The sequence below is a fragment of the Ananas comosus genome, linkage group 20 (genome assembly GCF_001540865.1).
Source record: "Ananas comosus cultivar F153 linkage group 20, ASM154086v1, whole genome shotgun sequence".
Classification (NCBI taxonomy): Eukaryota; Viridiplantae; Streptophyta; class Magnoliopsida; order Poales; family Bromeliaceae; genus Ananas; species Ananas comosus.
Genome location: NC_033640.1, coordinates 9,119,824 through 9,145,301, shown reverse-complemented (window position 1 = coordinate 9,145,301; position 25,478 = coordinate 9,119,824). Strand labels below are relative to the sequence as shown.

General features: G+C 34.2%; 3 protein-coding genes across 5 annotated transcripts; all 3 read left to right on the top strand.

The window, feature by feature from the left end:
* LOC109725374 (glutamate decarboxylase-like) lies at nt 1,088-6,503 on the top strand. Its single transcript, XM_020254535.1, has 6 exons — nt 1,088-1,255; nt 2,181-2,381; nt 2,537-2,751; nt 5,207-5,460; nt 5,574-5,626; nt 5,916-6,503. The coding sequence occupies exons 1-6, from the start codon at nt 1,115-1,117 to the stop codon at nt 6,405-6,407; spliced, it is 1,356 nt and encodes a 451-aa protein (XP_020110124.1). The 5' UTR covers nt 1,088-1,114; the 3' UTR covers nt 6,408-6,503.
* LOC109725771 (probable cyclic nucleotide-gated ion channel 20, chloroplastic) lies at nt 9,255-20,471 on the top strand. 3 transcript variants are annotated; one of them, XM_020255116.1, is made up of 13 exons: nt 9,255-9,532; nt 10,391-10,842; nt 11,022-11,210; nt 12,023-12,121; nt 14,102-14,239; nt 14,880-15,143; nt 15,867-16,127; nt 16,739-16,884; nt 17,399-17,476; nt 17,975-18,104; nt 18,614-18,860; nt 19,677-19,839; nt 20,039-20,471. In XM_020255116.1, the coding sequence occupies exons 2-13, from the start codon at nt 10,399-10,401 to the stop codon at nt 20,139-20,141; spliced, it is 2,262 nt and encodes a 753-aa protein (XP_020110705.1). In that variant the 5' UTR covers nt 9,255-9,532; nt 10,391-10,398; the 3' UTR covers nt 20,142-20,471. The 3 variants fall into 3 exon arrangements, with proteins under 3 accessions (XP_020110705.1, XP_020110706.1, XP_020110707.1); XM_020255117.1 differs by having other exon boundaries at nt 9,257-9,532; nt 14,880-15,128; XM_020255118.1 differs by lacking the exon at nt 14,880-15,143 and having other exon boundaries at nt 9,257-9,532.
* LOC109725460 lies at nt 21,631-23,832 on the top strand. Its single transcript, XM_020254652.1, has 3 exons — nt 21,631-22,069; nt 22,191-22,228; nt 23,205-23,832. Exons 1-3 carry the CDS (start codon nt 21,806-21,808, stop codon nt 23,707-23,709), a joined length of 807 nt encoding a protein of 268 aa, XP_020110241.1. The 5' UTR covers nt 21,631-21,805; the 3' UTR covers nt 23,710-23,832.

The following is a 25,478-nucleotide window of genomic DNA, read 5'->3' as shown; positions in this document are numbered from 1 at the left end:
GTGTGCGCATTCTATCGCGTCAAATCCAGTCTAATCGCCTTCAATGATGTTCTCCGTACTTAAGACCATCTTAATCTCGCATGCGACAGTATATTTGACGTATCTGGCCATTTTGGCGTCTAATCATGTGTGACATTGATATCTAATTCTTTATTTAGAATTGCAGGAAAGTTGTGATATATGCTTTGATAAAAGTTATTATATTTATTTTCGAACAGTAGATTACATTTTATACTGTTTTATTGAAAAAAGTAAAAGTAAATCTCAATATGCTTTTGTTTTAACTCTGTTTAGTCTATTTGCATTAGACGTGCTTTGATACCAAATGGATTCACAAAAAAATAAAACTAATATATGATTTGATCGAGTGACGTGATATATTTTATCAAAATAACTTAAAATTTGAATAGTTGGATCGAGCTGAGACAAAATATAGAAGTTAGGAACCTAAAAATACCAAAAAAAAAAAAAAAAAAACCCAGTAATCAAACCGAAAAATGAAATGGTGATAATTGAGAGATCAATAGTATAATTAATAATTAATGTGTTTTATTTTTTTTAACGAAGTGGAACCGTTTTTCCGCCGATCCCGTAGGCCCGAGCTTCCTCCGCTCACCACGCCGCAGAGCTACTCCACGTGTCACCCATCAACGCCTCCACGTGTCCACCTTTCACCGGCTCTTTTTTTTACTTTTATTTTTATTTTTATTTACGGCGGAATTAATAGGAACCTCTCTTCTTTCTAAAGAAAAAGCTAAAACCCTTCTAATTAACTCTCATTTTTCACCTCCGTAGTTTCATACACACACCAATCAAATCAAACCAAATCAAATCAAATCAAATCGAATCAGCGAGATGGTGTTGACGACGACGACGACAGATACCGCGGAGTCGTTGCACTCCACCTTCGCCTCCCGTTACGTCCGCGCACCGCTTCCCAGGTTTGAGTTTTTTTTTTTCCGCAAGAATTCAAGTGCCGCGGCACAAAATTATATATAATAATATTATATATTATTATTGCTATGATAATTCTAAAATAATAATAATTAAGTTTAAGATTCCGGAGAGGGTGATACCGAAGGATGCCGCGTACCAGATAATCAACGACGAGCTGATGCTGGACGGGAACCCGCGGCTGAACCTAGCGTCGTTCGTGACGACGTGGATGGAGCCGGAGTGCGACCGCCTCATCATGGCCGCCGTCAACAAGAACTACGTCGACATGGACGAGTACCCCGTCACTACCGAGCTCCAGGTTCAAAACGAATATGAATATTACGTATAGAAACAAACAGACACTCTCAATAATATAGTAAAGGATTAATTTTATACAGATCCTTGCAAACATAATAAATGACAAGTAAATTTCTATAAAGTTTAATTTTTATATATTGTTCCTACAAAAGTTCTGATATTTTCAAATATATCTCTACTGTTAGAATCCATTAGAAAATTTTAGTTAATCATAGATTAAATACTAAATCCTGATTAATTTATGATGTTTTTACCCCTCTTATATTATATTATTATGATTTTTGGACAGTCATATTTGTGATGATAAAATTAAAAATATAAACAGTTCTCAAACGGTTCTCTAACGGTAAAATATTAGAACTTTTACCGAAACAATATATAAAAGTTGAATTTTATAGGGATATATTTGTTATTCACTATATTTGTAGGGACCTGTATGAAATTAACTCTATAGTATTAGTATTAGCTGGCCCACGGCTCATGCATGGTTGTTTTGCTCATTTGTAACCATTTACCGAATGCCCTTAAAAATTCCTATTTTTTACATATGCACTTCGAAGTTCAATTTGTTACCTCTTTTATAGACTTGTTAACAAATCACAAGTGTTTCCCTAAGATCGAAGTTAGCAAATGATTTAAAAATAATTTGAGATATCCGTAATCTAGAATCTCACAATTTCCGCAGTCGACACAATTGAGTTTGTTGCACAGGAAATTAATAATGTCAAATTTTTATTATCTCGTGTAATTCTTTTAATCTACTCCTTTATTATAGAAATAAACCATGCACTTATATTGAAATGAGTTAATTACTTCGATCATCTACTGCTTCAAATCCCTCTTTATGTAATTAGTATGTCAACTCAAAAGCTTGTTCTTGTTCTATACATTGTGGGATTTATTGCAACGCGGTTATCGTCGTGCAGAACCGATGTGTGAATATGATAGCCCACCTTTTCAATGCGCCGATCGGAGACGACGAAACGGCGGTCGGAGTCGGAACTGTCGGATCCTCAGAAGCCATAATGCTGGCAGGGTTAGCATTCAAGAGGAGGTGGCAGAATAAGAGAAGGGCAGAAGGCAAGCCAATTGACAAACCAAACATTGTCACTGGTGCCAATGTCCAGGTTCCATAACCACCATCTTTCAAAAATTTAAAAATTTTGGTTTCGACCGTCGAACTAACTGTTAATGACATGCCGTCGAGTGACGGAATATTCCGCTTTAGATTACGGAATGTTTCGTTAGAATGTTTGCGTAAGTTTCGTACATTTTTTGCTAGGTTTGCTGGGAGAAATTCGCGAGGTACTTCGAAGTAGAACTGAAGGAGGTGAGGCTGAGGGATGGGTATTATGTCATGGACCCCGAGAAGGCCGTCGAGTTGGTGGATGAGAACACTATCTGCGTCGCCGCCATTTTGGGTTCGACTCTCACCGGAGAGTTCGAGGACGTTAAACGGTTAAACGACCTCCTTACGGAGAAGAACAAGGAGACAGGGTAAGTTCCTTTTATTCCTTTATTAAGGCATTATACGTGATTCTAGTTAGAAATAAGTAGTGTATTAGTGTGAAACAACCGGCTTGAATTAAATTGGAGGAAATTAATATGTTAGGAGTCTAGCGTGACTCGAACTTAGGACCTCCTGCTCTGATACCATGTGAAACAACCGTTGTACTCTAAAAACTTAAGCTGTTAGGGAACGGTGTTTAAATATTTTTGTATTTAACAATTAGTGAATTTAACTTAAGTGACTAACTATATTCATTTGTCACTGCACCTGGTCATTATTTCGATTAGGGCATATTTACGCTACATATCTTGTTTTGAAGAGTAATGCTTCTATACTTTTTTTGTTTTATTACCGTTCATTCACGCATATTCAACGGCTCAGATTTAATTTTTTTAAAATGGTGACCTGCAATAGCAGGTTACTTTGGGAGAGGTACCGGTTACCAGGTACCTCAAAAAAAGGTATTTTTGTCTTTTAATACATGAGCAATTTAGTCATTTTACATCTACTATGTTTTCAAAAAATTTTTTCTATTTTTTTTTTTCTCTCTATCTTTTCTTTTATAATTTGGCATTTCATATAAGGAATATTTCAAATAATTTGACAATATGATCTTTTAATTTTTCTTTTCTCTTTGTTTAATTATTTGTTTAATATTGCAAGAAAGTTTAATTTTAAGAAACTATGTATTTAAATTTCTTTCCATACCTATTGCTTTTTAAATCTTTTTTTAATAAAATAAGAATAAAATTTAGATTATTTTGTGATTTAATTTGTTAGTTAATTTTTTTCTAGTTCGATCTGAGAATTTTTTATAGTAATAGCTTGTTGAAATTTGCGATGGCTGATAGATTAGAAAACAATATTCCGATGGAAAATGTGTGTAGCATTATCTCAAATCTTGAATTAATTTTGTCTATACAATTATATTATAAAAATAAATTTGAATTATATCCTTACCCTATATTTCTAATCAACTATCTACATTAAATTTTTTAAATAGTGATAAAGAATTAGTATCTAAATTAAAAAAATTCTTAAATGTTTTCAAACATATTAAATATGTTGACTAGAAACATTAACTTAGTGTTTTAGTGTTTTCTCTTTATTTGTCAAATTTTTTTTATTTTAACTAGAAACACTAATTTAAAACTATTATCTCTATTCGGAATAGAGATAATTGTTTCTAAAACATTATTTTAAACTTCCGAATAGAGATAATATGACATTCCTCTAATTTAAATTTTACTTTTAAATTTTAAGTAGTTAATTTTTAAAATTTAAATTCATCGTATTTAGAAATAAAACTATTTCTAAAATTTCTATAATTTAAATTAATGCATAATTTTAGAAACACTAAAACATTTAAAGTAGATGTCTAAATTAATGCCTAATAATTGCATAAATTTGGTTCATCAATTAATTTCCTAAATTAGTGCTAATTAGTGCGTAAATTTAGGACCTCAATTGAAAGTTTCTTTAAATGTTGTATTGTTTAATTACCAAACTAACCTTGAATAAAATAATATTTTTACCTGCTAAGTATTAAAATTACATTTTTACCCTCTATTAATCAACGGTTAAGATCTTTTTTATTTTTTTTTAAAAAAAGTACCGAATCATTTCTCTGCTTTGAATTTGTTGTTGGCAATTGTTGTTTGTACTAGTTTTATTTGAAATAACTGCAACAGTAATGTCCTTGTTGTGCAAACCACACATAATTGCTGTATTTGAGTCCTGCGAATAGCCACTTCACCAGAAATGCTAAAAATTAGGATAGCTTTCGAATTCTCTCACTCAAAACCCTAATTTTGGTGCTAGGATAACTAAATAGCGATTTTTCTTTTACCGCAAACTCAATTCTTTTCATTGTAATCTGCATGATTTAAAGACAGAGAGTTGGGCTACAATAATATCGATAGCAAATCGGCACCATTACTATTGATTTTTTTTTCATGATAGAGCTTTCAAATCGATGATTTGCATCATTGAATATAATCGAGACCATTTAAAATACCTAGAAATCAAATTTGGTACATTTTCGACACCATTGGCCTAATAATGAAAGGGTTGTAAAATTTATAATTTTAATGATAGATACGAAGCGTTGCTCGTTTAACAGTGTAAAAAAATTTAAATCAGCTAGATTTTTATTAGAAAAATTTTAAACTATTAAAAACAAGATCTATGCACTCTACTTTAATTTTGAAAGGATATTCATTTTTGCATTCATATGATGATGCACAAGAGAACAATGTCGGAAAAATATGAAATTTGATTTTTTAACTGCTTCAAATGATGTAAATCATGTTTAATAGTATCGATCGTCAATTTGGAAGCTCTATCGTCGAAAATAAATCGATAGTAACGGAGCTCATTTGCTACCAATAATATTCTAGTCTATGGAGTGATAGTTTTCACACGAAAACACTGCAACTGCAGGTGGGACACACCGATCCATGTCGATGCCGCGAGTGGAGGGTTCATTGCGCCTTTCCTCTACCCCGAACTAGAATGGGACTTCCGACTTCCGCTAGTGAAGAGCATCAATGTCAGCGGCCACAAGTACGGCCTCGTTTACGCCGGCGTCGGATGGGTTGTTTGGAGGAGCAAAGAAGATCTACCTGAAGAGCTCATTTTCCACATAAACTATCTCGGCGCGGATCAACCGACATTCACCCTCAATTTCTCAAAAGGTTCATGCATGACTCCTTTTTGAAACTTAACATATATACTAAAACATTGTTGGTTGTTTGCAAATCTACATAATTGTTTTTGTGAAGAATTTTTTTCGTTTTATTTTTCGCAGGTTCGAGTCAGATCATTGCTCAGTACTACCAGTTCATCCGTTTGGGCTTTGAGGTAGCAATTTGTTTCATTCACAAGATTTAGTTGATTAGTTGTAGATGCTATATCACAATCTCCATGTGAATCAAATGTCATTTTATTTTTTCAAGGATTGAATTCTAAAACGAGTAAAAACTTATGAAACTTATCTGAATTATAAACCATTTTGAATTGATTATTCGATCTTTCAAAATTTTGATTTTACTACTGAACCTTTCAAAATTTTGAAAGTTCAGTTAACTAATTCGAAATAGTTAATTTAAAGTTTAGATAAGGTTTATACGTATTTCTCGCGTCTTTGTAGGGATATAAGAACATCATGGAGAACTGCATGGAGAATGCTAGGGTACTGAAAGAAGGCATAGAGAAGACCGGCAAATTCGACATCCTCTCGAAGGACGTCGGCGTGCCGCTGGTCGCATTCTCCCTGAAGGACGGGGGCACGTACACCGTTTTCGAGATATCGGAGAGCCTGCGGCGGTTCGGGTGGATCGTGCCGGCCTACACCATGCCCCCCAACGCGGAGCACGTCGCGGTCCTCCGTGTGGTCATCCGCGAGGACTTCAGCCGGAGCCTCGCGGAGCGGCTCGTGACCGATCTCGCGAAGGTCCTGGCGGAGTTCGACGTGCGGGCGAGCCGTGTCAAGACCACGGTGGCGCACGTAACGACCGCGGAGCGGAGCAACGGCGATGGCGACGCGACGGTGGTCAAGAAGAGCGTGATCGAGACGCAGCGGGAGATCACCGCGTTCTGGCGGAAGCTCGTCGACCGGAAGAAGACTAGCGGGGTTTGCTGATTCCGGAGGGTAGATCTCCGCTATCATTTTTTTCTCCTTACTTAATGCTATGCTTACAAACAAATTTTACGAACGTCTGCCAACTCGTAAGTTCGAATGGTTAGATATCTTTCTTTTTCTTGTGATTCATGAACAAAGATAATTTATTTGAGAAAAGCCGATAAAAGTATCAATTTAGTTAATATTCAAGTACTCGAAAACAAAGATGATTTGTTTGAGAAAAGTCAATTTTTTTGTACAATTGCGAGTGGGAGTTCGAAGATCTCGTAACTTTAGCGTTAAAACAAATGCTGACGCCAATGAGTTTTTTTGGAGTCGCGAATTAAACCTTGGAGATTCAGAAGATGAAAACAAACAGCCCTAAGGTTCCAAAGTAGTATACATAAAGTGAACTTGTAAATGGGTGTCAATTTGGATAAATAAAAAAACAAAATAAGAACAAGAAACATTATGTAAGTTGTAATGCTTAAGTAGTACAATGTTTGCCGATTCCGCTATCTGTCACGTCAATGTAATAGACACTTTAATTTTGCTAGATATTTTTTTACTCAAATTTTTTTGTCAAATGTGTTGGCCTACCATTTACATCATCTTTTTAAAAAGATGATCAAAAATAATTAAATTAATAAAATAATAATTATTTCCCCCAACTAGATCCTTGTGGAGTGATATATATAATGACTAGTATTTTTTTCTAATTTCTTATATAGTATACAATATGTTATTTTTTAAGGTTTATAGCATAATTTTTAAAATTTCTTGCTTGAGATGTCGTATAAAGCTCCGAAATAGATTCAGAATGATTTATTGTTTAAATAAGTTTTATAAATTTTTTTTTTCCGAAACAAAAAAAAGTAGTTAATGCACCATTGTTGCCTGATCTTTATTTTTTTTATTTTTATCCCCAATATTTAATGTTTTGCAATCAAATTCTTAATTTTTAAAATTAATTGCACTATCAGTCCTAGGGATGTCAGCGGATCAGGTTTGGACTAATTGGGTCCCTAACTTGTACCTATTTTTTCGCTTCGGCCTCTAACAACTTCTCCTATACAGGTACAACACGTCAAGGCCAATTTTACAGTCCTCACGATTACGATCATCTCGATCTTGCACAAGCTCCCTACGATATCTTTTGAAGCACTCCGACACTTCTAAAATCGAGCCAAATGTGTCATCAAGCTTTTTCGCAAACTTTAAAACATCAATGTCAGTATCAATCAAAAGTTACTGGACCATGACGGCGATCTATATGAGTAAAATTAACAAAAATTAAGATATATAGTTGGACCTAATAGCAAAAAAAAAAAAAAGAAAAAAAAGAAAAAAAAAAAAAAAAAAAAAAGAAACCAAAATGAAAAATGGATGAAGGTTAGGGATCAATGGTGCAAGTGACCTCTAATATTTTAAGTCCTTGCTGACTCACGGTATTTTGGTCTGTCTCTCATAAAATTATTAAATAAATCCAACCGTTATTATTATTATTATTATTTACTAAAAGTTTAAAATATTCGAATGGTCCCTCCATGGTTCGTATATTATGATTTGGTCCATGTACTTTTTTAGGAAAAATATTTTTTTTTCTAAATTTATGAATATATTGTATCTAGTCCTTAAGACAAAATTAATTTTTATTAAGTAATTGGTTTTCTAAGAGCAATTTCTTAGAAAATATTATTATTACTGAAATAGAGTTTGATATTATTCAATATCAATATGGGATACACTATTCTATTTTTCTGTAAAATAATTTAGTTATTATAGTTTATTCTAAAATAAAAATATCATGATACTTTTTTCACTCGACTATCCAATCTTCTTCAAAAAATTTTAATCTTACTATTTATTTTTTAAAATTTATTTGATCTTAGCTATTTTTATTCTAGTAACCTAATAATTCAAATAAAATAAACTGATAGGTAAGTTATAGAAATTAAAATTTTAAAAAATTAAGTAGCCCGATTAAAACAAACAATAGTTAAATTGAGTTCCTTACATTAACTTTTCGAAATAAAATATGTTATTTTATGATAAAACAAAGTAGGTAAAAACATACAAATCTAAAATTTTAATTTATTTGATTTAAGTCAGTCAATGACACTTCGATTTCAAAATAAATATGTCGTTTATCTTTACAGATTGTTAGAATTCTTCATATGTAATTTATTAAAATAAATAATTTATTTAAATTTAAAAGTTAAAATATTATTAACCGATTCAAATCAAATAAATTGAAAGATTATATAATAAATTTAAGTTTTTGAAAGGTTGGATAGTTGACGGAAAATTTTAATACATTAGAATGGAAAGTAAAAAAAAAAAAGAAAAAACTTCAAATACCATCTCTGTAGTTTTACATTTTCTTATTTTAGTACCATATGGTTTAAAGTGTATCACTTTCGTATTCTATGGTTTTATTTTTTACTGTTTGTTATTCTCTTTTGCTAATTTTTTCTGTTAAATTAGTGACAAAGTTAAAACTAAAGAGTATTCAAGTGAATATTATATGATCTATAGGTGGGGCATTTGAAGTCCTTTTTATATGATTTAATGAAAAGTTAATGGACTGTCGAAAAAAGAAAAATAAAATCGTAGGGTACTAAATTGATACACTTTAAACTATAGAATACTAAATCGAGAAGATGGCGAAACTATAAGGATGTTATTTGAAGTTTACCCAAAAAAAAAAAAAAAACTATAACAGATGCAATATTGGGAAAGTACAGGGACTATTCATGTATGTCTGACCGTTATATATAATAATAATAAAAAATTCATACGTTGCCAAAAGAGTGAGAGGGTCGCGTATACGAAGACTCGTTGGAGACTACAACAAGTGTGAGCGCACGAAAAGACTAATCTCTCTCTCTCTCTCTCTCTCTCTCTCTCTCTCTTTGTCGCATCCTCTCTCTCTCTCTCTCTCTCTCTCTGTCGCTCCCTCGCCATTGGGGAAGTGGCCAAGAAGCTTCATCTTCCTCCTCCCCACTCCCAATCGCTTGGTTTCTACCCATCTCCGCCCTCTTTTTCATGGAGTTTTGAGCTTCTTCTCGAAGTCTAAGACCCAGTAGAAGGGGAGCTTCGCCTTTGCTAAAGCTTCGGCCCTTTTGAGGATTCGCCAAGCTCAGGTTTCGATTCTCGCCTCAATTTCTCCTTTTCTCGCTTTTGAGAAGTGTCCTTTTTGCGAAAAAGGTGCGATTTTGGAGGGTTTGGGGTCGGGCAAGTGAAAATCCCCATCTGGGTTTTCCTTTTCGGGTCCCATTTTGATTTTTGTTAGCTATTTTGGAGGAGTTTGCGGGGGTTTTTTTTTTATTGGAGGAAAAAAAATATTTGGGACTTGTTTTAGATGATAAAGTCCGAATTAGTTTGATCGGGTGTTGTAATCGATCTCTCAATCGTTTGAATTAAAATTTGTGCTTTTTGTAAAGCAATTTTAGTGCATTTCTCTTGCAATGAACGTTAGTTGCACGTAGTGCTTCACAATTCCATGTCATATTCTAGTACTGTTAATATGGATCCATGTTCCGGTGCTATTAAGAGTTTTGTATAATTTGGATCCATGTTCAATCCTTTATTTTCGCTTATAATGAGACAATTGTACTTTTTGTTAGACCCAGTGACATGATTTATGCAGGAATGTTATTGATAAGCTTGTTCAGATATGTTGCACATTAAAAAGTTAGCATGAGCTCCTAATTTTATTCTTAAATGATTCCACTTTTAAAACATGATTAATTTGGCCACTGGAGAGAATAATCTGGAGTTACTAAGTGCAGTAATTTGAACATCCTAGCAATTTTTTGAGTTCCTTATTGTTTTATTTGCAGAGATACTCAACCACCCTGTTATATTTATGTTGAGATTCAAGTAGTGTACCGTACTTGTAAACGAGGAGTCTCACACATTCAAAGCGTATTTCAAATACCTATTTCTATGTTTTTGGTGGAATCTTCTTTACTTAATCAATTGAATGTTCTCTCTTACAGGTTTAGATATGACTGATCGAGACAAAGATCATGTCCCGATACTGCCTAGGAAGGTTGAGCTACAAAAATTTACAGCTAGGAGTGCTTCAATGAGCATACCCGTCAGCGAGACCTACGAAAATGAAGACACTTTTGTATCTCATACTGGTCCTTTGAGGCTTCAAAGGCCAACCCAGTTTGAACATATGAGCGGTCCTTTGTATAGCAATCAGAGAGCTGAAAAGCCTACTTGGACTAAACTGGGCAAACAAAACAGCATTGCTCATGCAATCATGCCGGAAGAAATTAGAAGAAATGATTGGTCCTATCACAATGATATTGGAAGGAATGAGCATTTATTGAAGTCCGGTCCTCTGGGGCTTTGCAATAATCCAGATTGTACCGATTGCCCTGCTGCTTATAAGAAAACTAAACGGCACTATTACGGAAGTCCGGCTTCTCTTGACAGTAAGGTGCTTTTTCCCCTTACCGATGTGACTCGTATTTGTTTGCTCTATTGTCTTTATGATGTAGTCGTCTTACTTCAGACGATACCTCTAAGTTTAGTTGTTAGTTGGAAGCGATTTGAGTAGTGAAAGTTTGATTAGCTACGTCAATCATGCTCTTAATTTATACTTTTGTGCTTGTCCAGCTTCATAACCTTCTATATGGTGATGTTGATGGTTGGGCAAAAAAGTCACTTTCATATCTGGCTTCCTACTTCCCTATCATGAATCCACACACTAAGGTCGTCCAACAGTGGAATAAATTTTTCGTCATATCATGCTTGGTTGCAATTTTCATCGACCCGTTATTCTTCTTCCTTCTGTCTGTTGAGCAGGTATGTTATTCTTATCTTTTGGCAGCGGACTATTCATCTATCTGTCTTAAATATTTTTAATAAATAGCATTATATGGGTTCGAAGGAAATAACTATAGTTGCTTTTAATATGTAATTTATCTTTTTTTATTTAAAGAATTGATGTCTTAGAATATTTCTTTTGATAGTGAAGAACATATACAATATTTCTAAGGCAAATTGGTATAGTAAGAACATGCTTTACAGCATCGGGTAGAGTTGTAGATGAATAAAAACTCCTGAAAATTTTGACCTGGATTTTTCTAGGGGCTAAGGAGTGATTAGGCTAACATAAGCTTTGCGTTGCTGTATATATGTCCAGGTGGATATGGAAGATCATGTAAATGACATGCTCTACTTACCAAGAATACATACCTTTTAAAAGCTTAAGAGTTAAGACTAAAGGGTGATTATCAAAAAATTTTAGCTACAGCAGGTGAGAACAAAAGAAAAACGTGGAGCTAATATCTCAAAGATCATAGTATGTTCCTGTCGTGCTTTGTCATTCCAAGTACAAAAGATTGATGAAAACACTTCTGTCATATAAATCAAACCCATTTTTTGGAGTCCTTTCATCGGTCTTGAAGTTTTTGTTACATATTGTACTTTTATCAAGAGAGATCGGATGCCTGTCTCCTACTTCTCTCTAGATGCTGATGTTGAATGGCATCTTGTTTGTCATGTCATTTAACTTCTTCATGCAGTGCTTTGTAGCTCTCAACGTTGTTATGAAGTTTAACATAGCTCTAAGTTGTCTTTTTTTTTTTTTTTTTCCTCATTTGTGCCCGAAGCAGGTTGACAAGTGTATAGTTCTGAACTGGTCCTTCGCTACAGTCCTTGCTGTTGTGAGAAGCATAACTGATTTAATTTATCTTTTACACATGCTTCTTCAGGTAAATGCATCTATATTTGTTCATGATATTATTAATTTTTGAAAGGATTTTCTTATCGGTTGCTTCATCAAATGTCTATTCAATTACTTCGGGATGATTCTTTTTGTTTTCAGCGAAATTATTTTGTAGTGATTGCCATTTCTTGGATTGAAAGATTGTTATTTAGTGTCGTTAAACTATAATAGTATACTACTGGAAACCTACATTCAGTCAATCAGAATAGCAAGAAAAACCCAGAACAAGCTATGACTTTGCAAATCAATAACATCAAATCTTTGAGAGCAATGCCAATATGTGCAACATCCAGATGTAATAAAATACGCATCACATTATGTACAACTTTCCATTACACTATTGTTGAGGCTTTAGTAATGTTCATGTTGGTTGTTCATTACTAGGCGCAGTATCTTTACATCCCGTTTGGTTGGGGTATAAAGGGTGGGATAACCCCTTATCCCACCCCTTATACCGAAGCAAAAAAAAGGGTGGGATTGCTAACCCCACGCCTTAACAGGTTATCCCGGGATAACCTGTTAAGGACTTAAGGGGTGGGGTTAACAATCCCACCCCNTTTCCATTACACTATTGTTGAGGCTTTAGTAATGTTCATGTTGGTTGTTCATTAAATATCGGTAGTATGTAGGCCGCCGTTTGGTTGGGGTATAAGGGGTGGGATAAAGGTTATCCTCTTTCTTAGAAGCAAAAAAAAAAAAAGGGTGGGATTGCTAACCCCACGCCTTAACAGGTTATCCCGGGATAACCTGTTAAGGACTTAAGGGGTGGGGTTAACAATCCCACCCCTCCCCCTGGAATAGGGGTGGGAATAGCTATTTCCATCCCTATTTAATTTTTAAATTTAAATTTAAAATTTAAAATTTAAATTATAAATTTTAAAAATTTATAATTTGTAATCTTAAAATTAAATTTTAGAATATTTAATTCTAAATTTTAAAAATTAAATTGTAAATTTTAAATTGATATATTTAATTTTTTAAATTTAAAATTTAAAATTTTATATTTCTAAATTTAGATTTGATCTTAAATTTAAAATTTGAAATTAAAAATTTAGAACTTTGAATTTTTGAATTTGAGATTTTTAAATTCAAATTTTAATTTTGTATTTTTGAAATTTAAGAGTTATATATTTAAATTTAAAATTTTAAATATAAAATTTAAAAACTTTAATTCAAATATAATAAAGAGGGCAATATCATTATTTTCTATTTATAACCATCCACTATCCTTCTTATTACACTTATTCCAACCAAACACTATTTTACTTATACCTGGACTAAATCCAATACTCAACCAAACACAAGATTACTCTATACCCATCTTATACCTCATCTTCTACCTATCCCTGGAACAACTAGTTCTTACTTATACCCGAACCAAACGAAGCCTTAGTGTCATAAGACATGATAGTAACGAAATTTCTTGGTAGGGATGGAACATATAGAATATATAGATATGCATCCTTACTATACTAAGACAATGAACTTGCCTATTCTCTTTTTTTAATCGTAGAAACTAGCAATATTGATAGAAAGGCAAAACTAGGTAAAGAGGAACAATTGGAGTATCTATGGTACAAATTCTTTGTTGAGAAGAGAGCATCTGGATGCATGTGCCTATGCCGTTTCTTATAATGGTAGAAAGCCAAAAAAAAAAAAAAAGATAAAAAAAATGCACTATTTTGTTTCCATGAGTTTGCCAACTGGTAGAGCATGACTTCCTATTGCTATCTGTATTTTACTGTATCAACACATTAGCACTTCACTGAAAACTAATCCCTTTTGATAAGTTTTGTACAAATTTAATGTCCAAATAGTAGTCCCAGAAAAGTTTCTTGACCTTTCTGCGGTTTAACTTTTGTATGATTATTTTATCTCATCGTCTGAAATAAGCATTATTATCGCTTGCTAGTAGTGTAAGATTCAGCTACTTTTCTCTGATGTACATTTTTCTGTCTATTTTCAGTTTAGATTGGCATATGTTGCTCCAGAATCAAGAGTTGTTGGTGCTGGGGATTTAGTTGATGAACCAAAGAAAATTGCTCTTCATTATCTTCAGGGTTATTTTATAGTTGATTTCTTTGTAGTATTACCACTTCCTCAGGTACACTTCTTTATGGTGATCTTTGTAAACTATTAATTTGATTTAATGATCTAAATATGAGTTGCTAGAATGATATGGTCTTTGGGATTAAGTAACATTTACTGCCACTAAGTTCTGATTTTTGATTTTTAAAAGAAGCTCCTAAAAGAATATGAGCTTCCGAGAGCTTATTTTCTCTTCCATTATTGTTTCGCATTTCATCTTTTCCTAAGATCTTTTTTTTTCCCTAACAAATCTGTCATCAATGTGGAATGCTGTCATGATATTTTATTACCTTCCTATGTTATCAATTGCACATATAGCAATCATTTTTTAATCTTCAAATAATCTGGTTTTACTTTTGTGGTGTGAGCAATTCAGATGAACCTACTTTGGTGTTTAGTTGTGCACATTGATATTGAATGTATTTCTTGTTTATCAGTTGTCGGCCTGCAGATAAAAGTGTTCTCTTTTCTAACTGCTACTGTTTATTGGCTTACAGGCTCTTAATAATTTGTTCAATTACTTGTATGATGATCTTAATAAGCACTAGATTGATGTTCTTGCCATTTATTGATCAATTTGCTTCTAGTGATTAGAAATTTTTCGATCTCGTATTGCAAACTCATTCTTTGGTTCTCTTTCTTTGCTTTCGATGAAGGTGATGATATTAGTAGTAATACCAAAATATGTGGGGTCTTCAGCAGCGAACTATGCAAAAAATCTGTTACGTGCCACTGTTCTTCTTCAATATGTTCCGAGAATCATCAGATTTGTACCATTGCTTGGTGGGCAATCGGCAAGCGGCTTCATATTTGAGTCAGCATGGGCTAATTTTGTTATCAATCTATTGATGTTTGTTTTGGCTGGACATGTTGTGGGCTCATGTTGGTATCTCTTCGGATTGCAGGTTAAAAATCTTGCTGTGAGGACCCGATTTATTTGTGGCGTAAAAACAATATAGTCTATGGCTAGTTAAAATGGTTCTCAATATAGTTTTTTGTGGTTAAATTTAAGGGTCAGGTAGTTTCATATCTCAAACCGTGAGAATTTTATAAAATTTATTTTAACTAACCAAGGCTCGAATAATATTCCCATCTTCGTTAACAAGTATTTTCAATCATTTAATATGGTATTAAAATTGATATAATTTTTGTTAATCAACAGTAGTTGATGTTGTTAATCAATGAAAACTGCAGCACATTTCTTGCAATTTTAGACTAGTCTTGATGTCAAATTTGCCTATCAGAAACATTAGAGCTTAGATAGTCTGTAGGGTTATCATTTTCTTATCTTTCTGCTTAGTTCCCGACGTCCCGTGCCCCAAGTAGTCCCACGAACCACCTCATTTTGCAGAACGTCATGTTATTATCCATAAACCCTGATTCCAATAGTAGTTTCTACTTCAATATACTAAAGTATTGATATCCAATCCGACCATATCCTCCATCTTACTAGTTTCTCTTGCATGATTTGATGCACATGTTATTTGTTTTATCTATCAAGCTTATCTTCTGCTTACTTTTTTTTTTCAATAATAAAACCTCTGGTTCTTCACTCCTTGTCATTTTGATAATACTTTTTCACGGATATTTCATTTATATCATTAGTACACAGTTAATTATTTGTATCTGTTTTTCCTTTTCAGAGGGTAAATCAGTGTCTACGGGATGCTTGCTCTTTGTCTAAAACTCCATACTGTCAAACACTCATAGATTGCGGACGTGGAAATAATATTCAGCAGTTTGATCCTAGTCGGCAGGCGTGGAAAAATGAGGGCAATTCTAATAATTGCTTTGTGAGTAGTGATGGACCATTCAATTATGGTATTTATCAGCAGGCTGTTTTGCTGACCACAGAGCACAGCGTTGTTAAGCGATATGTATATTCGTTATTTTGGGGGTTTCAGGTATATGTTTATTCCTACTTCCCCAAAAGACAATATCATGGGATGGCATTTGTACATTATCTTCAAGATGTTTCTTCCCTAATTCTTCCTAATGATCTTTCCAAAACTTTTCTGTGGTGGCTTCTTTGAGATAAACTCTCGATTATGCAGCTATAAGCAACATAAATGTTTCATTCATTTTGCTCGTGTGTGTGTGTGTGTATGTGCACGCATGTTTGTATATATGTATGTCGATGTACGTACATATGTATGCTTCTTCACCTACTAATATGAGATCAAAGAGTCAGATTTCGCCATTATTTATTCTGCATAAACTAGCTTTACAAAGTATATACTAATTCCTAATGGGAAGCTATTCGCCCAAGCTTCTACGCTTTTATGTGCGAATTTGTGGAAAAATTTAGAGCTGTTTACAAGTTCTAATGCTAAGAGGACTACCCTTAGGTGTGGAATATTTAAATTGACAAGAGGGTGCTTAATGTAATATGAAAGAATTGTTTTTTTTTCGATTATTTTATTCTTTTAGATATTGTGAGGGTTCTGCAATGTTTAACTACGTAACTTTTTCCCCCCTTTTGGTGATTCTCACAAACTTTAAATTTCTGCTGCAGCAAATCAGCACCTTAGCTGGAAATCTGGTTCCGAGTTATTTTGAATGGGAAGTTCTGTTCACCATGGCTATTGTTGGATTGGGGCTGCTGCTTTTTGCCTTGCTCATTGGAAACATGCAGAATTTTCTCCAAGCTCTCGAAAGAAGGTACGAAATCTAAATGGTAATTTGACACTATTCAATTGAAATAATTGTAGGCATGAAGGTTGCTGGTACATTTATTTGAACAATAATTTCTATGTTGGATTCATATTCGTAATTGATTTGCAGATATATATCAACTATTAGGAGGTGTCATTCTCAGTGTTATGTTGTTGGAAAAAAATGCAATTTTAGGACATAATATGTAGGCTGCAGTAGTTTTGAGAAAAATTTAGTGAGACGAACTATGGAGGAGCTTTTTAGAAATGTAGTTACAGTTCAAGACATTTACTTTAAGTTTTGACCTTCGGCAAACAAGTTATATTTCGTAATGTTCGTTCTTCGAAACATTAGGAGAAATTATTCACCAAGTTATCTAACATCGTGTGATTCATGATAGACAAAATCTTAATAGCAGATGTGCTCAGTTCTCCTTGTTGGTATATTTTGCAAAAATGCATTAAATCTCATTGAACCTCAGATAACGCTTCATTTCGCTTGTCCCTTTTATTTTTTCCAGGAGACTAGAAATGCAACTTAGACGACGTGATGTTGAACAGTGGATGAGTCATCGACGCTTGCCTGAAGACTTGAGAAGGTTTGATAGAAAAAACTTCTTCCAGTTTTTAACTTGTTGTTAGATAATTGTGTTTCTGCCGTTTCCCACCCATTACTATTATATATAGAAAATAAAATTAATTGCCCCCACTGTGTATGAAGGTCGTATTGTCTCTTCTAATCTATCTTTAATACCTAATTTTCATTATTTTTTATTTTGGTACCTCCCCGTTGGAACTATGATGGTATTCCAAGTTTCCTACTTTTTCGGCCAGAAATTCTATAGCCTTAAACAGAAGAGTTTGCTACCTGACATGATATTCTCTGATTTTTTTTTTTATTTTATTTTTTTGAGAGAAGAAAAGTGTTAAGGTCTGACAGAACCAGATTGTGAGGTACTGAAATAAAAAATAATGCAGCGTAAGGTGCTAAAATCAGGTCGTATCTTTCTATTCGTTTTTGTGTGTCTATTTATTCTATTCCGATACTTTTCGATTTTAATGGGTGAATAACCTTCAAACTATGGGATTTTTTTTAGACGAGTGAGACAAGCAGAAAGATTCACTTGGGCTGCTACTCGGGGTGTGAATGAAGAAGAGCTACTTGAGAACTTACCGGAGGACATACAAAGAGAAATACGCCGTCATTTCTTTAAGTTTCTCAACAAGGTGAGTTTCTTAATACAAAAGGTTGGAACCTTTTAATTCTTTGATGTTTACAGTAAGATGGACCACTTTATTTTCCCAATAGAAAGCAGTGGCATGTGAACTGTATAGTTTGTGGTCTATAGTGAACCCGGCTCCCATAAGCCTTTTACTTTTGCAGTTTCATCTCTAGCACAAGTTCACTTGCCACACCCCATAAAGAAAGGAAAAAGAAGGGAAACCTCTGTGTATACCATTTTATGATCTTGGAAACCTTCATTTCTAAGACTACATCTGGGTGATTCCAACAGTTTCTACAGGACATTTCTAAATCTTTAAGCTTTTATTTAGTATTTAATTATTGCAGTATCTTCGTCAAGGAAAACCAGATAACCTGTTACAATTTCTAAGACTATGATCTTTGGGAATCATAAACATTAAGGCAGATAAGAACCCATTTAGTTATCCCAATTATATTGGGCCTAGGGCTTCTTTTTTGATCATATATTGAGTATTTTGCATCTCCTTTTCAGGTTAGGATTTTCAAACTAATGGATGAGCCAATATTGGATGCTATATGTGAAAAGTTGAGACAAACACTATACATAAGAGGGAGCGACATTCTATATCAGGGAGGGCCTGTCGAGAAGATGGTTTTCATAGTGAGGGGTAAGTTGGAAAGCATTGGAGCCGATGGATTTATTACTCCACTACAGGAAGGCGATGTGTGCGGCGAGGAGCTCCTAACGTGGTGTCTCGAACACTCTTCAGTGAATCGAGGTCATGTTCACCTTTCATTTTTCTAATCTTTATTTTGAAATGCTTTTGTTTTCTTCTAAAGGATAGCATGAATGATTGCTTCACTTTTATTGAAACTAAGTGCTTGCTCTATTTCTAGTAAGAAGAAATTAGCAAAAAAATAAGGAAGCTTTTTCCTGTAACTAGTCATTTGTGAAATAGTTATATTTTTTGCAAAAATTATCCCCCTTCTTTTACTCTTTTACAGCTTTGGCATCTCTAGACTAAAATATTCTTTTGTAGACTAAGTAGTTTTCCAGTAGTAAATGTTCAAAAGTGGATGGAGCTTTTAATCGAAATAGCCTGAAAATGCCTATTTCTTTTTGTTCTTGTTAGAACTAAAACCGAAAAAATCTAGTTCATCGGGTGCGAAAATATCAAAAGAGATCTGAGAAAGAGAGATGAAAAATAAAGCACGCAATATTTACGTGATTCCGCCACTGGCCTACATTCACGGGCGAAGACGGAGCGGAGATCTTTATTATAATCAAAGTGATGTACAAAATATGTCTCTCTCACAAAACCCTAATTCTAAAAATACACCCATACTTTCTCTCTCATCTTTCGCACCAAATCAATGAAATAATGGGTATATTTATAATAGTAGCTAAATCCTAATACAACTAGGAATACAAACCTACTAAAATTAGAAATATCTCAATAAAATTAGACATAATTTAAACTTAACTTAATGGGATAATCAAAACAGAATAGGGTTAGAAGATCTTGCGGTACTAGAATTCGAGACATATCTAACAGTTCTAACTAACAAAATTGTGGCAAATTCACCTTTTTCAGAGGGAGGTAGGATTCGATTTGCTGGGCTTCGTTTGCTTGCTACCAGAACTGTTAGATGCCTAACTAATGTCGAAGCCTTCGCGCTTCGAGCTGCTGATCTGGAAGAAGTGACTTCATTGTTCTCAAGATTCCTGCGCAACCCGCGTGTACAGGGGGCGATTAGGTAAATGTAATTTCAATTATCGTATCTTTACAATCTACAAAGTCTTCCTGCAACTAACATAGTAGGGATTGTAAAAAAGAGTGATGGAGACCAATCGAATAGAGTTGATATGCTGTGCCCTAAGCAACGACAACTTATATATAACATACAAATCGATGCTTGAAACCAAAGAATTAACGCATTAGCATTTCTCATACAGGTACATGTCACCTTATTGGAGAAACATGGCGGCAACTCGCATTCAAGTAGCTTGGAGGTACAGGCAAAGGCGGCTAAAGCGCACTGAGAGTTCGAACCCCTAAATTTTAGTGAACGTCATTCATCGGTACCATTAAAGCACATATGTCATGCATTTAATGAGTTATATATTGATCATATATTATAGAAATACCAGAACCCTTTTGGGGCTCTGGATAGTAAATTTAGCGGATGGTTTTAGGGCAGGTGCAATATTTAAGTGGATTTTTCCCCTTGTTAGGGTGCTTTTTGTAAATTTGCTGGAGAAAATTATGTAATCACTTCTATATGTATGATATATTCCACACTTACAACATTTTTCCCCCCTCTTTTGTGTTCTAATTTGTAGTGGTTATGAAGCAATTAATGATGCAAATACTATTGAAAATAGAAAATCCTTAGTATATCATTGTGATGTATGTTCCAAAGTGTTGTACTGCTCAGCTTTCATGTTAGAAAAAAATTTGGTTGTGAGTGGAAATTTTGTGGGTTGTGAATGTATACTGAATTTGGAGCAAAAAAAAAAAAGGAGATTAAAATTCCCTAATTACTTTTGGCTATTATTGTTACGAAAAAGGAGATTAAGTAGTTACTTACATGGAGGAATGTTTCTCTGTTAAGTGTTGTTCTTATGCGTTGTTAATATTTCAAGCACAGCTACTATAAAATGGCGATGGAAACAGCCACACGAAATACTCGCAAAATGTTTCTCTAGTCGTTAATGGTTATTGTGTTTACTGAAGTATCAAAGCAGGTGTGTTTGAGCATGTTTCTCTAGTCGTTAATGATTATTGTGTTTACTGAAGTATCAAAGGTGTGTTTGAGCATCGCAGTTTCACACTACTGCTTTAGTTGCATGGTGTAATCAAAGTGAATGCCACATCACTGTCTCAACCTGGAGCATGCCAATGTGTAGTGTTGTGGGCCGAGTGGATTTTTCCTTTTTTTTTTTTTTATGTATCTATACATTTATATACTATATATTTATTAATTTTAGGATATATTGCATGTTCGGTACTCAAATTATGAGGCGGGTGGTACTTAATTCTTAAACTTTATTATATTTTTTTGTTCGAGCTTTCATAACTGTTGCAATTAAATTCTACATTTCAATTTAGTTGACGAAATATTAACACATCGCTGATATAAAGATGATGTAGCATCTTAATTAGTGGCATATCATCAATCACAACACTGTTATGTTATTTTTAGATTTTTTACTACTAAAAAAATTGAATCGTTAAATTAAAAGTATGCGACATACAATAATAATACCTATATTTTCTAGTCGATCGCACGTGCCGCGCCCCCACCTCCTGTGCGAGGCACGTGCCAGTGCTGAGGCTGGAGATTAATTAAGCCACATTAATTTATTATTAATTATTCTAATCCCTTATTATTATTATCATTATCATTATACCATGCATCATTTATTTATTGTTCAAATCCATCCACCCTTTATCATTAATCTTGTATAGTAAACAGTACCAGATACAATTCACAATCCATCACCTAAAATGCAACTGCAACAAAAAAGATAAACTAATACATAAACAAATAAAAACCCAACTCACCACCCCCCCCAAAAAAAAACAAAAACCCAAAAACAAAAACAAAATACACCCTCTTATTGAGTCCCTGTGCACCTCCTCCAAATCTCTCTCTCTCTCTCTCTCTCTCTCTCTCTCTCTCTCTCTCTCTCTCATCATCATCATCATCATCATCATCTATGAGGATCAGAAGGAGACCTCCTCCTCATCCTCCTCCTCCTCTCATATCCACAACCATGGTGTTAGATCCATCTCCTCCACCCCAAGAAGAGAGTGGGAAAACACAAGTGCATGAGCAAAGAGATGGGCTATTACTATTGCACCAAGATGGAGATCTACTGCATCTTGGTGTGGGAAAAGGTTTACCCAGTAGTGGATCTGATCCTTCTCCTCCCCACCTCTCAAGTTCTTGCATTTCACCCACCATTACCACCCATGTGCAGGTATTTATTTATTTACTCCTCTTTTTTCTTTTCCTTTTTATACAAGGGTATCTTTTCCTCTTGGGACCCTTTTTCCAGCTACATAATTAATAATGTGGGTGTCTTGGGATTTTTATTGTAGGTGCTTGAGGAGGAGGAACAAGTAAATAGTAATGAGAGGTAGGTTAAAAAAAAAAAAAATTAGTTCTTTTTCCCTTTCTAAAAATGCCTTGGCTTGTAAATATAAATATTTGGTTCCTCATGGTGAAAATTAAAAGAAAAGGCATCCAAAGTTATGTTAATACATGCATGCCATCATCATGACATGCACATCCACATCCACATCTCATCCCATCCATGCACCCATTTATCCACACCTTTCACACACACCTCTATATATTTATGCACCTTTTTCTTTTAGTAGCTGTTAATGAGTTCATTGCTCTATATGTAGCTTGTGATGGTGCACTTCACAATGGGTGCTAAGGAGTCACAATCCTAGCTAGCTATATATAAGAGATCTACAATGTATAGGTTGTGATGCATTATGTGTTCTTCTTTTCATTTATAATTTCTTCTCTTCTCTTAATTTTCTTTTCTTTTTGATTGATGATAAAGCACCTATATATATGATGGTTGTAATGGGGAACAGTTACACTGCCACACATATAGCTTGTGTTGGTGCACTTCACAAAGTGCATGTGCTAAGTAGCATCATGTTAGCTATTTATAGGAGCTCTAAAATGTGGGTTGTGATGCATTATGTGTTCTTCTTTTCTTTTCTATTTTCCTTGTTTGATGAAGCACCTATGATATTTGTTGTAATGGTGAATAGTAAATATTGTTATAGGCCTTGTTTGGTGCACTTCACAAATTGTTGTAACTAGCCATAATGTGAGCTACCTAAGAGATCTAATGTGTGATTGGGTTGTGATGTTTTGTATTCTTATTTTCTGTTCTCTTCTCTTTCCTTTTTGTTTTATGAATCAACTTTGATGGTTGTAATCTGGAATACATACAATGTATATTCTAGCTGATCACAATCATAGTCTTAATTAGCTACATACAAGAGATCATGTGAAAAAAAATGTGGATTGTAATAAATTGTGTTGTTCTTCTTTTCTTTTCTTTTGGCTACATGTGCTTGATCATGAAGCAAATTCAATGGTTGTGATGGGGAACCAGAAGAGAAAACAATAATAGTGGGGGAAAAGAACAAGGCCAAGTACATGAGAGCCAAAGCTAGTAGTAGCTCTAATGGAAGTGATGAACATGGGAAGAGGGAAAAGCGGCGAAGGCGCAGCCCGGCGGTGCTGATGGAGGGGTCACGGTGCAGCCGCGTGAACGGGCGGGGGTGGCGGTGCTGCCAGCCGACGCTCGTCGGCTACTCGCTGTGCGAGCATCACTTGGGGAAGGGGGCGCGGCTGCGGAGCGTGAGTAGCGTGCGCGGTCGACTCGGCTGCTCGACGAAGAAAGGAGTAGGGGACGGGCCGTCGACGACGACGAAGATCGCGACGACGGTGAAGGCTCGGTCGATAAGCAGCTTGCTCGACGTCGAGAGCGACGATACCACCCATTCAGAATCGCTATCGTCGTCATCGTCGCTACCGCCGCCGCCACCGAATGCCGCCACATCTAAAGGTGAAATTGCCATGCTTTGATTTTATGTGCTAACACCCTTAATGAGGATCACACTTTGTTGAACTTCAGATGTATTTTTTTGTGATTTTTGGGTAAGATTAATGGAATATATTTTGGAGATATTGAGTTGATTTGTTAGAAAATTTTGTTTTAGTTTCTTCTATTACAATTGCTAGAAAATATGCACTTTTTTTTGTTAGGCATGCATAATAATGTGACATATATACCTAATAGAACCTATCTAATCTAAATCTTTATATTTTATTAATTATTCGATATAAATTTATTTTATTCACGTGTAAACTCTTATAAATATTTTCTATAGACCATTGCACCCGGATATATTCAGTTTGGTGCTAGTGTTCACTACTCTTATGATTTTGCCTTTATTCCTTTTATCAAAATTAAGACTCATATATAGCTAGTAGTTCTAAGCTCCCTCAGATCCTAAAGATGTTAAAGTTTAATTCCCCAAAAATTTGTGTTTAATAGCACATTACTTTATTTAACACATGAACGAAGGTGTTAAGATAATTCCTAAATCTTTTATTATAGTATTAGATTAGAAAGTATGGAGTTCGAATTCCGTTAGACTCCTATAATTTTAGTCTATATCTTATACTTACTAAAAAATTTTGCGCACAAACATAAAAGAAAGAACTTGATTTTTCGGAATTATAAGAGTAAGAGCACCCAAAGTGCACGCAGATTTTTGCAGTTTCTTGGAAAAGTGGGAAGGTTATTTATATGAAAGGGAAAACTATAAATACCATTACGTGGTTTCACATTTTTTTTTATTTTACTACCCTATGATTTAAAGTGTATCAATTTAGTGCTTTGTAGTTTCATTTTTATCTTTTTATTATCGATTTTACTAATTTTTTTCGCTAAATCAATGACAAAGTTAAAACTAAAAGGTACTAAAGTGAATATATTCACTTTAGATACTCCAATTAGGTTTATCACATATATATGTGATAAATCTAATTGGGGTATCTAAAGTTTTTTATATATAATTTAACAAAATATTAGCAAAGAAGCTGATGTAAAGATAAAATGAAACCACAGGTGAACGTGATATACTTTAAATCACAAGGTACTAAAATAAGAAAGTGCGAAACTACAAGGGTGGACTGGGTGGTATTTGAAGTTTACCCTATATGAAACTTAGGCTTTTTTTATTATTATTTTTTGAGGCACAGTTACTTTAATTTATTTTTCTTATACCCAACGCAGATAGTTTACTATCTTTTCTTCAGAAAAATAATAATAAATATCATTCTCTTATAGCTTAAACTTTTATAAAATATTAATTATTTATTACTAGATAAAATATGTCTATACTTCTGTCCTGTAACAATAAGCCAAGAAAATTAATAGGTTAACCTATCTCTCTCTCAAGTTCGGTATGACCAATGGGACCGTGGTCCACAATAGCCTAATGGCAAGAGATCCAACAGTACACCTAATGTCTAGTTGGATCGATTCAGGTCGAAACCCATAAAGTTTTATGGCTGAACCCTTAAATACAATAGATACGTCCTTTCAATCAGTACGTGCTTTTAGAATGGTTGCTTAGTATTTGCGATTCACATAAACAAACGTCTGTTTCATATTATTTCACAATTATTATATTGGAGTGCATCCATCAGCATGGCATCTTTTGTCAGCTGTGGGAGGTTTGGTTTGGTGTAGAAAAGTGTTTGCTGGAGTTGTATATAATTAAGACCTTTTTTTTTTTGTTAAAATTTATTTAGTATTAACATTATTTTCAATCCGAGTCAGTTTC